Source organism: Poecilia latipinna, unplaced genomic scaffold (assembly GCF_001443285.1).
Source record: "Poecilia latipinna isolate Pla-1442-1.1 unplaced genomic scaffold, P_latipinna-1.0 Scaffold52, whole genome shotgun sequence".
Classification (NCBI taxonomy): Eukaryota; Metazoa; Chordata; class Actinopteri; order Cyprinodontiformes; family Poeciliidae; genus Poecilia; species Poecilia latipinna.
Window position 1 is genome coordinate 367,294 of NW_015112668.1, and position 14,428 is coordinate 381,721.

The 14,428-nt window shown below is 38.5% G+C and overlaps 1 protein-coding gene across 6 annotated transcripts in view; it reads right to left on the reverse strand.

The window, feature by feature from the left end:
* Window positions 1-14,428, reverse strand: part of unc13a (unc-13 homolog A (C. elegans)) — a 56,172-nt gene that overhangs the window by 10,257 nt on the left and 31,487 nt on the right. For 3 of the 6 annotated variants that reach the window (XM_015051724.1, XM_015051706.1, XM_015051687.1), the window contains 18 exons: window positions 12,008-12,171; window positions 11,699-11,852; window positions 11,451-11,519; window positions 11,023-11,112; window positions 10,789-10,923; window positions 9,095-9,228; window positions 8,899-8,984; window positions 8,489-8,615; window positions 8,315-8,411; window positions 7,657-7,800; window positions 7,483-7,560; window positions 7,271-7,348; window positions 6,645-6,733; window positions 6,385-6,531; window positions 5,994-6,117; window positions 4,432-4,437; window positions 2,218-2,247; window positions 133-189 (listed from right to left, as the gene is read on the reverse strand). In XM_015051724.1, coding sequence (XP_014907210.1) covers window positions 133-189; window positions 2,218-2,247; window positions 4,432-4,437; window positions 5,994-6,117; window positions 6,385-6,531; window positions 6,645-6,733; window positions 7,271-7,348; window positions 7,483-7,560; window positions 7,657-7,800; window positions 8,315-8,411; window positions 8,489-8,615; window positions 8,899-8,984; window positions 9,095-9,228; window positions 10,789-10,923; window positions 11,023-11,112; window positions 11,451-11,519; window positions 11,699-11,852; window positions 12,008-12,171 — 1,809 coding nt within the window. The remainder of the gene's footprint in view (window positions 1-132; window positions 190-2,217; window positions 2,248-4,431; window positions 4,438-5,993; window positions 6,118-6,384; window positions 6,532-6,644; window positions 6,734-7,270; window positions 7,349-7,482; window positions 7,561-7,656; window positions 7,801-8,314; window positions 8,412-8,488; window positions 8,616-8,898; window positions 8,985-9,094; window positions 9,229-10,788; window positions 10,924-11,022; window positions 11,113-11,450; window positions 11,520-11,698; window positions 11,853-12,007; window positions 12,172-14,428) is intronic. The other 3 variants (XM_015051715.1, XM_015051695.1, XM_015051732.1) reach the window with 1 other exon arrangement.

Sequence of the window (14,428 nt, forward strand, 5' to 3'; positions counted from 1 at the left end):
CTAAATAGTACAATTGCAATGAAAAAAAAAATGGACAAATCTCTAGTCATGATCTAATCTTGATATTTAATAACAGATTAAAACTTTTAGCTGAAGCAGTGGCGCCAAACTCCAGAGCATAAATGAACGTACCTTCAGTTTAGACAGCTGTCCGAGCTCCTTGGCAGCGTTGAAGATGAGCTGAGTGCCCTGAAAGAGACGGAGGAAGAGGAGGTGGAAAGGTAGATAAGTAAAGTAAGACGCGTTTAGTATTATGAGAAAACAGGACTATAGGGCTTAGTGTCACACAGAGGACAGCAACGTTTCTGACACATACGCACCTACAGTATAAACATTCACTCTAAGCAGCTTTACTCATGTCATGGTAGTTTCCTTCAAGTGCTCCTATAACACTTATCTGTGTTTTATTCATACCACAACATTACACTCTGTTGCACAAACACACACACACACACACACACGGTACAAAGAGAAGGGAAAGAGGCTCAGCTCAAAGGAGGGGGAGGAAAGAAGAACAAACATAATCTCACACAAACACACACTGTTACAGAGCAGCTGTGCAGTTACACTGTGGTGAAAGCAAAGAAAATCCTCCAGCCTAATGCAGTACTCTAAGAGGATCTGGTAAGTGCTGCAAACAGCACCTTCTAATCAATGTTTCTTACAGCCTTAAAAGTCTGATATTGGGGTGCACCAAACCGGTGTTAAGTGGCTTGTGAATCATTGAAGACTGAGAAAAGTATGGGCTGCTGAGGAGTTTTGCTATAAAAACAAAGAGTGTTCGTTTTGTCTCGGACATTCCCGAGTGAACCAGCACCAGTCTGTACGAAAAATTCATTTTTCTGCTGCATTGTCAAATATTGAACAGAGGCGTCTCATGTTGCAGCTGCTGGTTAAACAAAGATTTCTTTGCCTTTGAGTTTCACTGAGCTTTTCGTATTTCACTGTGATGCTATTTTTGACTGAAAAAAGGCAGACGTTTACAAACACTCATCACTGGCATGAAAGTCATATTAATTTAGGGCTTTTAAAGATGTTATAGATTTCCTTCAAGCATTCACTCACAGACTTTATGGACTAATAGCACTGTACATAGTTTCAATGAATCTTCAAAACAAGAAGTCAGTGTACATGTTTCTGTCCAGCTACTTGAAAAAATAACTATATGCTGCTATTTGTTTTCAGGTTTCAATTATTTTCCCACTGATTTGCAGTAAAGTTGAAGAATTTGTAATTAGACCTCCTTTATTATTCCATCAAATTTGCATCTGCTACTATGACTGATGGTGGCTATATTACCGTGAGTACATCAAACATTCTTCTTGTGATTTTGGCCAAATAGCTCAATGAAAATTTCCTCTGGAACGCATTTGGCTAGTCCAGTTGATTAGTTGATCTGCAGAGTTTATTTTGCACCGGACTCTTCTGTTTCTTTATTGTTGCTCTCTAAAACAAGGGTTATTATGAAACTAGTTTTATTCGTGGACAGAGACGCTGGTATTCTATTAGCATCCAGGTTACGACAGGCCTGAGCCAAAGTACTTGAATTGTTATTTAACAAATTTCCTTTCCTCCACACAAAAACTACTTTAGTACAAAATGTTGCATGCTAACATTAAGCTGTTAGAAAATTACACCATTCTCAAACTTAATGGAGATTCAGGCAGTATAACTTAAAATCAGGTCCCTTCCAGGATACTAACTTGATTTAAAGAAATGCTACTAATTCAATCAAAGAATGGTTAAATATGCAGCCCTAATGCTGCCAGAAGCTTGGTGATAACTATGGAAAGCAAATAGTTTTTTTTTTGTTTGTTTTTTTTTTTTTGCAATCTGCAGATGGATATTTAGTCCACTATTATTATTAGTATGCATTTTCCCACATTTTCAGCCCATATTTAAATTTTGACCTTAAGTAGATCTGGAAAAATCCACACACTGAGGTTGTTGGAGTATCCACATGAATAAGTCTAGAAAAGCCCCAAAATTAATATGCCTTAAAGTCACTCATACAGTAGTTTGTGACTTACAATGGGAGTGTACAGTCAAAACTATACGTTGCTTAAAAAAAAAAAAGACCAAATTGTGTGGAAGTAGAAAAACAAAATCTATATTTCTACTGCCTTGTTGAACTGGGGAGCTGAGAGACAGACACACAGAGAAAGGACATAAAGGAGAGAGACAAGACACATTGATCTGAAGGTGTTTAGTCCTTACATCACTGTGAGAAGCACTCTTCAGCCTCCCCTGGAAAGAGAGTAGTGGTTAATACTCGGAGCAATGGCCAGTCCCTGCTGCTGTCTTACTTTACTCTCGCTTTGCTACGTGGGACGTGTGCAACGTTGCTTTGCAAAATGTTCAACGGACACTCATCACAACCAGAGATGTTGTCTTTTCAGCTAGCGACACTTTGCTCTCTAAAGCAACAGCATAATTTGTGCTCTTAGATTTGACTCTTGGCCAAGAAGAACAGTAATACAACAAGAAGAGCAAGATTCATACAAATATGCAAGTACCACATTTGAACTCCATACTTCACAGTAGAAAAAAGTACCAAGGAGCACCCAGAAGCAAAACGGATTGTATTGATAACATAAGAGGAAGATATTTAAAAGTAAAAACTAAAAGTAACTAACTTTTTATATGTTGAAAGACAGCTGGCTAAGTAACTTGGTTTTATGCATGTCTTTAGTAAAAGCCAATATACTTGACTCGAATCAAATAAATCTTACAAATTTATGTTTTTATAACATACCTGGTGATATGGGTATTTAAAACCAATCATTGCAATACTGAGAAATTGGAGTGCAGCAAATAAATGAAAACTAAGGAACAAAACATTTATAATGTATACGATTTAAAGCAAACTCTGAAATTTTTTGCTTTAAATCAGAATAAATCAGAAGATTGCTACATTTACTGTCTCTTAAAATGGCTAGAAACACGCACAGGGAAATCACATCAGGTGCATTTGATTAGCATTGTTACTTATTATCTTGAAGGGGTTTCCCCCATTGAAATCTAATTTAATTTGGTGTGATCCTGACTGTTGAAGTGAGAGCAAATCCCAGGGTAAAATCAAAAGATTTGTCTGAGAACTTCATTAAGAATGCCAAGGGACTTTAGAAAACACAAAATAATTTCAAATCAGCAATTTCACTATCTAGAAAATAGTCTACAAGTGAAGGACTGCCTCAGCTTGAAAAATTCCCCCAGAGAGACCAAAAGATGCTTAAAAAAACCCAGAAGCCCTAAAATGTAGTTAAGAGGTGGATTTTTAAGGTGTGGCAAATTTTTTTTTGCACGACTAAAGTGAAGAACTGCTTGTGATGTTATTTGTAGTTTTTTGAAGGTACCGCATGGGTGCTGCAGCTTATACCTTGTAGCAAGATGGTCTGAGATTTGACTCCCAACCAGAACCTTTCTGAGAGAAGTTTCCATGTTCTACCGGAGCATGACTGGGTTCTTCCCTCGTTTTGTGATTGTTACAATGTTTGGCTGTATATTTGAGAGTTATTCTAATTGTTATGGCAGCACAATAGTAGAAAACTTAGAGATCACAGTCATACGAGTGAATATTGTAGGTTTTCCTAATCTACATCAGCATCTACATTATCGCCCGACGTTAGTAATTTTTTAAAATGTTGGTATCAGTCCGATAAGTAAAACTAGGCTGAAATTAACAACTAATGTTGGTTTCCATAGTGTAGAAATAGGACATTAGGTCAGCCCATAGTTTCGAGCTATACGGACAGTAATTTCTTTTAGGAAATAACATTTTGTGTGTCAGTACTGTATACAGCACCACATTGTTACAACAGAACATGAAACTAAACCAGGACAGACCAACATGACAGGTCTGCAGAGACATACAGTGCAGTACAGTGTTGTACAGCGAACCGAGAGAAGACTGAAGTGTTGAAATAGATCAGATGCAAGCAACAAACCCACAGTAACGGATAGGAGGGCAGGGCAGTTTAAACGGGTAAAAGAGATAGAGGACAAAGGAAAAAGGGGCAGGTGATGGGGTCAGGACTCCCGATACCAAGCCACCGAGAGATCAGGGTCACCCCACTGAAGTCCCAGTAACAGGACACATTGGATGAGAAGAAACAAGGCAACACCAGGCGGAAAAGAGAAGTACCACTTCCTGTTTGAGGAAGAAAAGAAAGCAGAGAAGGGGGTACTGATAGATGACGATTACTGAGGGGGAGTGGCACCTATAAGACGTATTCAGGAATGCACCATGCTTCTGTCCTCTCAAACAAGGGACAGAGCTAAGGGAAAAGTAAGAGACAGAGCAGATCGGAGCAGAGAAACTGTGAGGAGGGAGTAATGGAGCTAAAAACGGGAGGAACAGGTGGCAGCCACATAAAGCAGATATTCGACCACTGTGACAGACAGACAGACACGCAGGAGTGCTGTACTTACAATCATCTGTGGAGGGAGAGCGGAGCAGGATGTAATAATAACCACAACAACAATCAGAAAGAAGGGTCAGTCAAGCTGCAAAGAGCCCCACATCAAGCAAAAACACATGTTTGGGCTCCAAGCTGAAGGTTTGTGGACTGTCTGACACTTGCATGGAGTCTGAGCGGAGTGCAGGTGAAAACTGATGAGGCAGCCAAAACGATTCTCCTTTTTACAGCAAAATCTGTCTCTCAGTAAATGTGATGATTTAATAGATTTTGCCTTTCTTTTTTCCTTTCAGTTGATTAATCGGGAAACCTACAGAGCAAAAGTATTCATACTCCCTGAACTTTTTCATGCTTTGTCACACTACCACCGTAAACTCAGCAGAATTTATTGGGACTTTTTGTGATAGGAATACTGCATAATTATTAAAGGACATGGTGTTTTAAAAAAAATTCCATACATTAAGTGGACTTTATTTAACAATTTGGCAGCTTCCAGAATAAAGAGTTTCAGAATAAATAAAAAAATAAATAAACATATTTTCCTTCCACTTCTCAACTATGCCCTACTTTATATTGGTCTAACACATAAAATCCCAACAAAATAATGTGAGATAGTTGTGCTGAAAAAATAATTTCAGGGGGTATGAAAATATTCATAAAGCACAGTATGTGCTTGCAGTACAACCGACATCTGCAATGCCATGTATCATAACTAAATATATAAACTTTATTTTCAGTGATATGAGGCTCTTTAGATAAAAAAAACCCAACATAAACAACATATATAAATATATATATAAAACAAAGCAAAATAAGAAGGGAAAAAGAGGCTGCTTTCCATAATGTAATTGTCTTTTTGGAAGTGGGCCAGATCCTTAGGGCAAACAAATTTAAGGCAATCTGTTGCAAACCACTCATAAAGCAGGATTCTCTCCAAATATTTGTAGGGTGACACTCTGGAGAGCAGCCATGAGCTGATGCTGAAATGATATGGTGCAATCCATTTTCCCTGAACTCTTTATTAAAATACTTGATCTTGGTTGCTCGAATGAACAAAGACACTGGTGGCAATGTTGAATACTCTGTGTGTGGAGGGCGGAGAAGAGAGCTGGGCGGCGTGTAAAAGCAAAGCAGAAGCAGTTTGATCTTTTGTTTATATAAGACCCATCTTGAACAGCAACACACACGTTTCCTCTTTTGTTATCCACTTTCTCCCTTTTCCTTTAGTCCTTCCTTCACATGCTTTGGCATGTGTTATATACGATTCTTGCTTTACTAATAATTTCCTTTATGCTGTGATGAAAGTCAAAAGACAGAAACTTTTCATTTTTGATCATCAAAACATTCACTGTGACTTGAAGACATTAAAAATAGTTACAAAATGCTGATATTAGCTGTTTGCAAAGATGGTTTGAATGCATGAGTATTTATTCACATTAGGACTATAAAGCACACATCTGTTTTTGCATTCATGCAAAAACGTATCCGTTTGGTGTTTAAATCCAGAGTTTCAGGAAATTAATATGCAGCTTTGTATAATTCTCCCTGTGCACTCATACTTGTCTGAGCTCTCACCGTTTGGTCTGTGAGTGGAGGCAGAACGATGGTTTTCTCCATGGTGTTCATTACCAGCTTCCACAGCTCCTTCAACACACGTTTAAGGACAGTCTTCTCACAAATCTTAGCAAACAGAGAGAGGCTGGAAAAAAGAGATAATGATAAACATTAGAACTCTGTGAACACAACATTTTTAAGAAAACATTGTTACGTTTTCAGAAACATCAGTATCGTGCAGCAGAGTGAACGGTTTTATAATGACGCTGGATTTCAAAATACATGGATGTCAGTAGAAACAGGAATAAATATGTTGAATAATTATGCGTCTGGATCACTTATTTATCTCCTCACTGCAAAACCTTAACTTTAATCCTTCTTTAGATGAGATGAAAACGCCAAACTGCCTTACTTGCTGTCCAGGAACTCCATGATTGGCTGCAAGACGTTGTCGGCGTCCTGTGCCACACTGCTGGCGTTCCCTATGTTCGACGTCCCTTTCACCTGAGCCAAGATGTCGCCCATCTGCTTCACATTTTCTTCAATGTGAGGCTGGAAACTATGGTGCAAAAAAAAAAAAAAAAAAAAAAAAATGCAGCTTTATGTGAGATATGTCTGGTAGAAATCTATGTTGTGGTGCAAGTTTGAATGTGAGTGTGGATGAATTTCCACCTGACGGCAAAGACTCTGCTCAGATCATCCATGACATTGTTGAGCTTCACCTGCAGATCTTTCAGGATATCACTGGCCTCCACACACAGCTAAATCAGAAGCACAAATGCACAAGTACAGTTTTTATAATAAAAACAGTTATTAGTGATCAATTACTAAAATAATATTTTTGTTTTATTAGAAAATAAAAAAAACATAACAAGGAAAGTAACTAAATAAATCAAAGAAATCTACATTTTATTTTTTTGGTTAATATTTTTTTTGGGTCAAAAGCGTTAAAATGTTATAGCTGGTTCACATCTTCCAGGACTTTCTATACTTTTTATTATCATATTTATTATCATGTTTGCTGAATGTCTCCTTTATTTGTCTCAGTAAAATCAGGATCCAGTCTGGCACCAGTGCTGATTCTAATACTTGCAAATGCAATATTTTTTTATCCACTTATATAAGGTGTCTGGACTGCATTTTATCATCTCAAGTTCAAAATCTAAATTACTTTTTATAGCAATTTAAACTTCACTTGATCTAAGATGGTCATAAATAGAAACACAAAGGGTCAAAAGTACTGAGTAAAGGCCCCTCTAGTATGAAAAAGTAGGTGCGCATGTGGCAGAGTTACTCACGTCTTTTCCACCCATGGCTTCAAACATTTTCTCCAACTGAACCCTCAGTTGTTGGATGTTGTTGATCAGAATGCAGGGCTGAAATTAAGAGTTTATATGTGTCTGAACTAAGATCTTTAAAGACAAAACTGTTTATTTGTGTTGCTAAAACAAACTGCTTTCCTGTATAAAATAAAAATTAATACTGTATGGAGGCTCAATGAATCGCTTACCACTTTCTCCATGGTAACATAGTTGGCAAACAACTTGGAAATGATGTCAGCATAGGACAGAAGAACATTGCTGATGGTCTGCAAAATACAGATAAAGAATGCTTAACTTTGTTTTTTTTCTATGAAATTTGAAAGTGAGGAATGAGCTGGAAGAAACACCTGCGATCAATCTACCTTGGCAAATCGCTTCATGTAATGTCCTACGATCTGTGGATCTGGACACTCTAACTTTCTGATGATCTCAAAGCTCTGGTTGAGCTGGGAGAACACGTCCACCACCGAACAAGAGAAGAGAGCATGTTCTGATGTGACCTGGAACTGCAGAGCAGAAAAACATGTGCAAGAAAAAATTTAAAAGCATGAAAAATGTAAATTATGAATTAGAGATTAATGAATCTGCAGCAGGAAGAAAGTCAGGATTCAAAAATGTGGGGAAATGTAATCTTTGCCCAACTAAAACCATGTAGGCTGAGAAACAGGTGCTCTACTGAACCGATCCTTTGATGTCTGTCACTGAGTGTCCAACTACTGACACCAGACAGTTCAACAGTCCGCCGGTGACAGGTGGGGGGACTGTCGGCCTCATTGTAATTGGCTGGTTAGCGCCTGCTATCTAATTGGATGGGGTGTCTCAGTGTGACCACGGGGAGTCTGGGTAATGAGGTGAGGACAGCTTTCATGCACTCACAACTGCAACTGTAGAATAAAGCCAGCAATGCCTTGCTGCAACAAAACTTTCTTCCCTGTTGCTTGAAGTAGAGAGGAAAGGTTTTGGGGGAAAGCAGAAGGAAGATGAAGCTTTGAAAGATAATAAAAGAGTCTGAAACCTTACCCCATCTTTTTTGTCTCTCTCCAAAGCCCCGTGCAAAAAGTCACGAGACACTTCCTCATTTTCATCCAGCCACTGGATGACGAACGGCTCAAACCACCTGCAGAAACCCAAACGTGCTCACACATATTTGCGCCACATGTTGACTTTTGTTCTTACAAAAGCGATGATACTTACGCAGGGTATTCAGGCACTCGGCTCTTGAAGAAGGGAAGGTCTTTGCAGTACTCGTTGTACAGCCATTTAACCTTAAAGTGCAGATTCATGTAATCGGCACTCTTACACAAGCGGTTTTTCTCATGTTCTGAAAAAAAAAGACAGAAAACATAAATCCATTCAGATGTCCTCCTTAACTTACAACAGATCTGCAGCAAGTTGACTTCTGCTTCTGCTTTTCCTTTATTAAATGAAATCGTCATTCATCATCATTTGCATTTTTATGTACTCATGTTCAGCTTTAATACCGAAATTTGCCTGATGAACTGAAACTGGAAGAAAAACAGATATTTTCTGTAAAAGATATTAAGTTCACTGTTCATATAAATATCTCTATATTAAGCCTTACTGAAGATCTGATTTCAACTCACCTTCCATCGCATACTTCATGTCCTGAGCAAACAGATTCCACATCACTTCGGCACTTATTTTACCCACGTTGAGCTCCTGGGGAAATCTTGATGGAGAAGAACAAGGAACATGAAACTCATCGAGTTAAAGAAAGCTACTCTAATGTCATGAAGCTGAAACTGATCATTCATTTTATTAAATTTTATTGATGCATACTGGTTTAAGCAGGGAGTGTAAGAGTTTTTGTCCTCCTCAATGATGGAAACAATAAGTGTGATGAGTTTGGACCAGAAATCCAGGTTCTTTATACTGGGTCCCTGCTCCTCAGGAGGCACAGCGCCCTGCTTGGCCTGGAAGAAAATATAGCAATTTTTATCACTGAAGTCAACAGTGTTGGCTCTCTATTAACTTTAAAAAAAGTTGTACTAGTTAATATGACTGTTTCTCACTAGTCAGGCATAACTGCATATATTTTTGGCGTAAACAGTCACATTATTTTATAAGAGTACTCTTCATTTTGACGTATCCTGCATAGACACTACAAATCTTTTTCATGTACATTTTCAGCTTGCTGTTATAAATTACCATATAGAATGAGATAAGCTTCATTATTTTATGAGAGAGACTTTCCTCTTTTGTCACAGTTGGACTTAGGTCACTAGCTTTATTAGCTTTCTTGGTAACAAAAATAATTTTAGCAAAGTATTTCAAGAAGTACTTCTGATGATTTCTCAAATTACAAAATTCCTCTGCAGAACAAAGGAGAAATAAAAGTATACAGTGTTGATGTTAAACGTTGAAATGCTGCGTTGTAAAGTAATTTAAAGAACATATTCAAAATGCTTTTTAAATAAAGTCCTATGAAGTTTGCATTGCAACAGCCTCTCTTAGTGAAGGAGATAATCAGTAAGCCAAAGTATGTAAATGTCAGCCTGAATTTTCCAAATGTAAAAAGGGTTTTTGGAGAGAAGGGTCAACTTCTCCAGGGTTTGAAGTAGTTTAAGATGTACGGTAAGAAAAAAAAAAGCTGCAGGGATAAAAAGGGGAAGAATTATCTTGCAGACATTTCCTGCAAAATGCTGCCACATCCCTGAGGATGAAATGTTTTATTCAAAGGGGAAAATGCCTATTTGAAATTCAAAGGGGGCAATTTAATGAACCCTTGAAACAAGTTCTAGACATCCCTGTTGAAATTCGATGTAGAAATTTTGGATTGAAGAGCCTGGCATACACAGACTGCAGAGATGATAAGAGCTCAGCGCACATAAAAGGCATACACGCAGAGCAGTCACTGCTTTTGACTCATCAAATAAGGACAGCTTAATTAGTGAGCAAAAATGGAGTCCCAACAAGGACAAATCTTTTTGTTCTTCTTGCTACGAGGAAGTGCTGTTTTTAATGATCGCCAAGTTAACTGTCCAAATGAGCCCCAGGTTATGTGATTCAGAGAGACTAAATAAAACTGAAGTGAACTATATTTGCTCGTATTTTGGCGCTATTAAACTGTCCACATCCAGGGTGTGCAATTGTGATTCCCCGGGTCTGGTGCTTTTTACATTTTACAATATGCCTAATTCAAATAGTTCAATTATCTCCTCATTCTGACAAAAGGTTCTGCAGGAGCATGCTATTAACACATTTATTGAAATCAGAAGTGTTTGAGCAGGAAAACATTTACAACACACAGGAAGAGGAGTGTCCAACTTCTTTCTCAGTTTTAAAGCTGAGACAAGACAATGAAAATTAATTTATTTAAATATATTACAGGGCAGAATTACGTGTCTTTGTCTCAAGTATAGCATGCTTACCCTACACCAACATATAGAACATACACAATCAAAAGTTTTATTATATTTTATGATATTTCAGAGATTAAATAAATCAGTCAGTCCGGTGCTGTTGCCTCTTACCGGGTCTGTTTGGTACTCGCGGCTGTAGAGTTCGTGACAGTTATTAAAGATGTACTCGTAGGTGGAGTTGAGGCAGGCTTTCACACAGTCCTTTACAACCTGACTGGCCCTGGGTGGGGACTGGAGCTCCTGAACCTGAAAACACAAACAAAACAAAGCAGTCAACCCAGATGACCCATCTATTGACACAACGTCTGATCATGTCTCACAGTGAGACTTTGAAGGGGACTGCACCTTCATTCTGAAGAAGGTAATACTGGTGAGGAGGTCAACTGTGGATTTGAGATCCTGTAGCCTCTCAGGGCTGCTGGCCGGGAAGTTATTCTGCGGTTACAGGAGAAAACAAAAACAATACACACACATGCCAACACTAAGCCTCAACGCAACATTTCACATTTGCCTGTATCTAGTGTGTCTATGTGCAAGATCCAGCCCTGTCACACAATTTTCACTGGCAGTGAGATCTCAGCTTGCTATGTGGGTGGGCGGTGTTTCCTGGATGTGCCTGGGTATGTTTGAGAAGAAATGTCACTCTAATTAACAAAATGCCTCTTGTCTTTAGTGTTTCTCCAAAAAGGGAGAGGAAAAATTGACGACGCAGAAGACATAATGAGAATTATGTGTGTGAGTGTGTACTTCCCGAAAAGAAAGAGCAATCTTACTCGATACATGGAGAGGTCTATCCTTAGAGAGTTGTGCAGCTGATCTAGAAGCTTGACAAATCGTTCTTTCTGTGGGTAAAACAAAACAGGATGAAAGACTTAAAGAATTTGAACGAGAAATTTATTCAAGAAATCAGTTTCAAGCTACTTCACAAAAAGATATCCCTCACCCCCATAAGAATAGAAGAGCACTTATTTATTCTACGATTAAAATATGTATGTAGCATGTAGATGTTTTAGTGACTCACTCCAAAGTTTGAAGCAGCGAATCGGTCAGAAGCAGAAACGTTGTTGGTTGCCTGGGTGGTGTGGGCGTAGTAGGCGTTGATGTTGGCCAGCAGGGTGCTCATGACTGCAGGCACACCTAGGCACATGTACTTGGATGACAGGCAGGCAAAGTGACTGTAAATAAGAAATGAAACCGTATATATATATATATATATATATATATATATATATATATATAGATAGATAGATAGATAGATAGATAGATAGATAGATAGATAGATAGATAGATAGATAGATAGATAGATATTTGGAGATCTTTAACTTCGTACGTCATGGCTTGGTAGATGGACTCCACTCCGTAACGCATGGCAAACTCGTCTACTATTTCTTGGGGAGTTTCCTCAAAATAAACTTTCCAAGCATCATCCCCTTTTGCATCAGGAATCTTCACCACACCATTATTCTGGATATCTGTTACATAATGAAAGAGATTCTACAGAAAAAAAATACAGAAACAAAGTAAAGTGAGAGAGGTGGAAGAAGAAAAACAATAAGAAACAAAGATGAAAATGGGAAATTTATAGTACAGAGGTTTGAAATGAATGAAAAGTAATTCAATAATTTTTTCACATCTCAGTGAGTCATCTCAGGTTACTCAGGCGAAATTAGGTTTCGTACACATTAAACTGTATAGGTAGCATAGTGCAAGCTCTTAGTCCTTTATGTCTATTGGTTATAATCTATGAAGTACCATGAAACTACATTAAGAGGCCAGCAGAAGCTGCTGGGCAGACCATAAAATGTTACACCACTGAAACACACTCAGGGTGAGTTTACGAGAACTTATGTGAAGCAATAAGTATGATCATATGTCACTTAAGGTTCACCTAATACAATGTTTCTCAATTATTTTCTGTCATGCTCGTTCATATTTAATAATTTATCGTACAAACCACCGGCTTAAAACATTGTATGACCTTATTATCAAAACCGTTGTGCTTTCCAGCCATGAGTAAAATAAAGGTCTACATATATGAAATTGATTTTTCAGTCGCACATTAATAGATGAACTCTAACCTTGCCCAGACGTATATTGCGGTTGTGTTTATGTTAGGACAGGATTTGACACACACAGAAAGAAACACGTCTACCAGGTAAGCAACGTCACGATGCGCTTCGCCACCCATTTGTTGCGACCGGGATGATATGAAATGTATTTTCCGGTATTTTAAGTAAAGCTACGCATAAAATGCCCAGCCGCCCGTAGTGTTCGGCCCATCCGCTCACCTGTGTAAATAATCCCGCCATGCTGCTGGTTCAGCCGCTGTTCGCTCTGAACCAGCAGCTGCGGGAGGAGAAAAGCTGCCGTACTCCAAGCATCGCTCCGGTCATTTTAAGGATGTTTATTTGTCCCCCGAAAAACGACAAAAACCCGGACATTATCAGAAATGAGTAAAATCCTCCCAGGCCAAACTTGAAAGCTGGACATTATGCTGCTAACAGTTAGCTTTCGTCAACAACTCAGGCGGAAGTGAGAGCGCTGTGCAACTCAAGTAATAACCCGGCTGGAACACGGTGCGCTAAATAATAAAACATAATATAACGAGGCTTCGAGGCAGATCAGTTTGCCTCGAGGAATTTTAATAATCGAAGTACTCGAATTACTCGAGGAACCGTTTCAGCCCTAAAAATTATTAAACCAAAATTATTTATTTGTAGCTCTTCTCCAAGCAGGCAACATTTCTTGTCACATTTTACAACAGCAGCAGCAAATGTTTGTAAGTTACATTTAATTTTACTTTTAAGATATTCTTAAGTATGATTCAAAATTTTAAACCTGATGGATTGATGAAAAATCCTACTTAAATTAATGGCTTTAATGTACCATTGTCATTCTAAACTTAATATTTAACCATTAAAATCCCTGTTTTAATCCCTAGCCTCCTGAACTTATACCCTTCTGAAGTTCGTCATGGCGCCTAAAATGATTAAGTGACGCAGTTGCAAAGGGTTAATAGTTTGAGTCATGCAGAACTGATCTGACCGTTTCCATAGCAACGATCAGAAGCAAGACATTCCCCCAGAACTACAGTGACTCGTTGTAGCTATGACCTCATCTATGACATAGATCTATGTCATAGATCAAAGAACATCTGAGGTTTTAAATGCTTGGATCTCAAAACAGGAGGTTATGTCAAAGCAGCTCATTGACTCTTTGCAAGGTGTTTGAAGAAGGTTTTAAATATGGAACAGGTTTTGTTTTTTCCACTCACTCTCGGTGCTGGTTATTTGATCAACACTGGAGTGAGGAAAGTTTTTAACAAAGTGCTTCCATCGATCACATTCGATATAACTAGTCATAAGGACGACACGACTGAATACGATGAGTTCGATGACTATCTTTTCAATCCTTCATCGACAAGGAAGCAAACCACGGAAAACTCACAGCAAACTTTCCCGGCTGGGAAAGTTTGCTGTGAGATTGCTGAGCGTAAAAACTCAACTTCTGCGGTAAAAAAAGCGACTTTGGAAGACCGTACCCAAAAGAGATCTGTCATTGGGGACGATTTGGCCAAACACAGAGAGCAAACTATTAGAAGTTTGCTCCTTGAGAAGAGAAGTGACTCTCAAACCCTTACCTGTGTGCTACAGAGAAGAGCAAGAGAACAGAACATCTACGGTGTACGAAGACCTACTGACAAAGGCTACGTAAAATATCAGCGAAAAACATACCGCTAAAAATTCTTGTC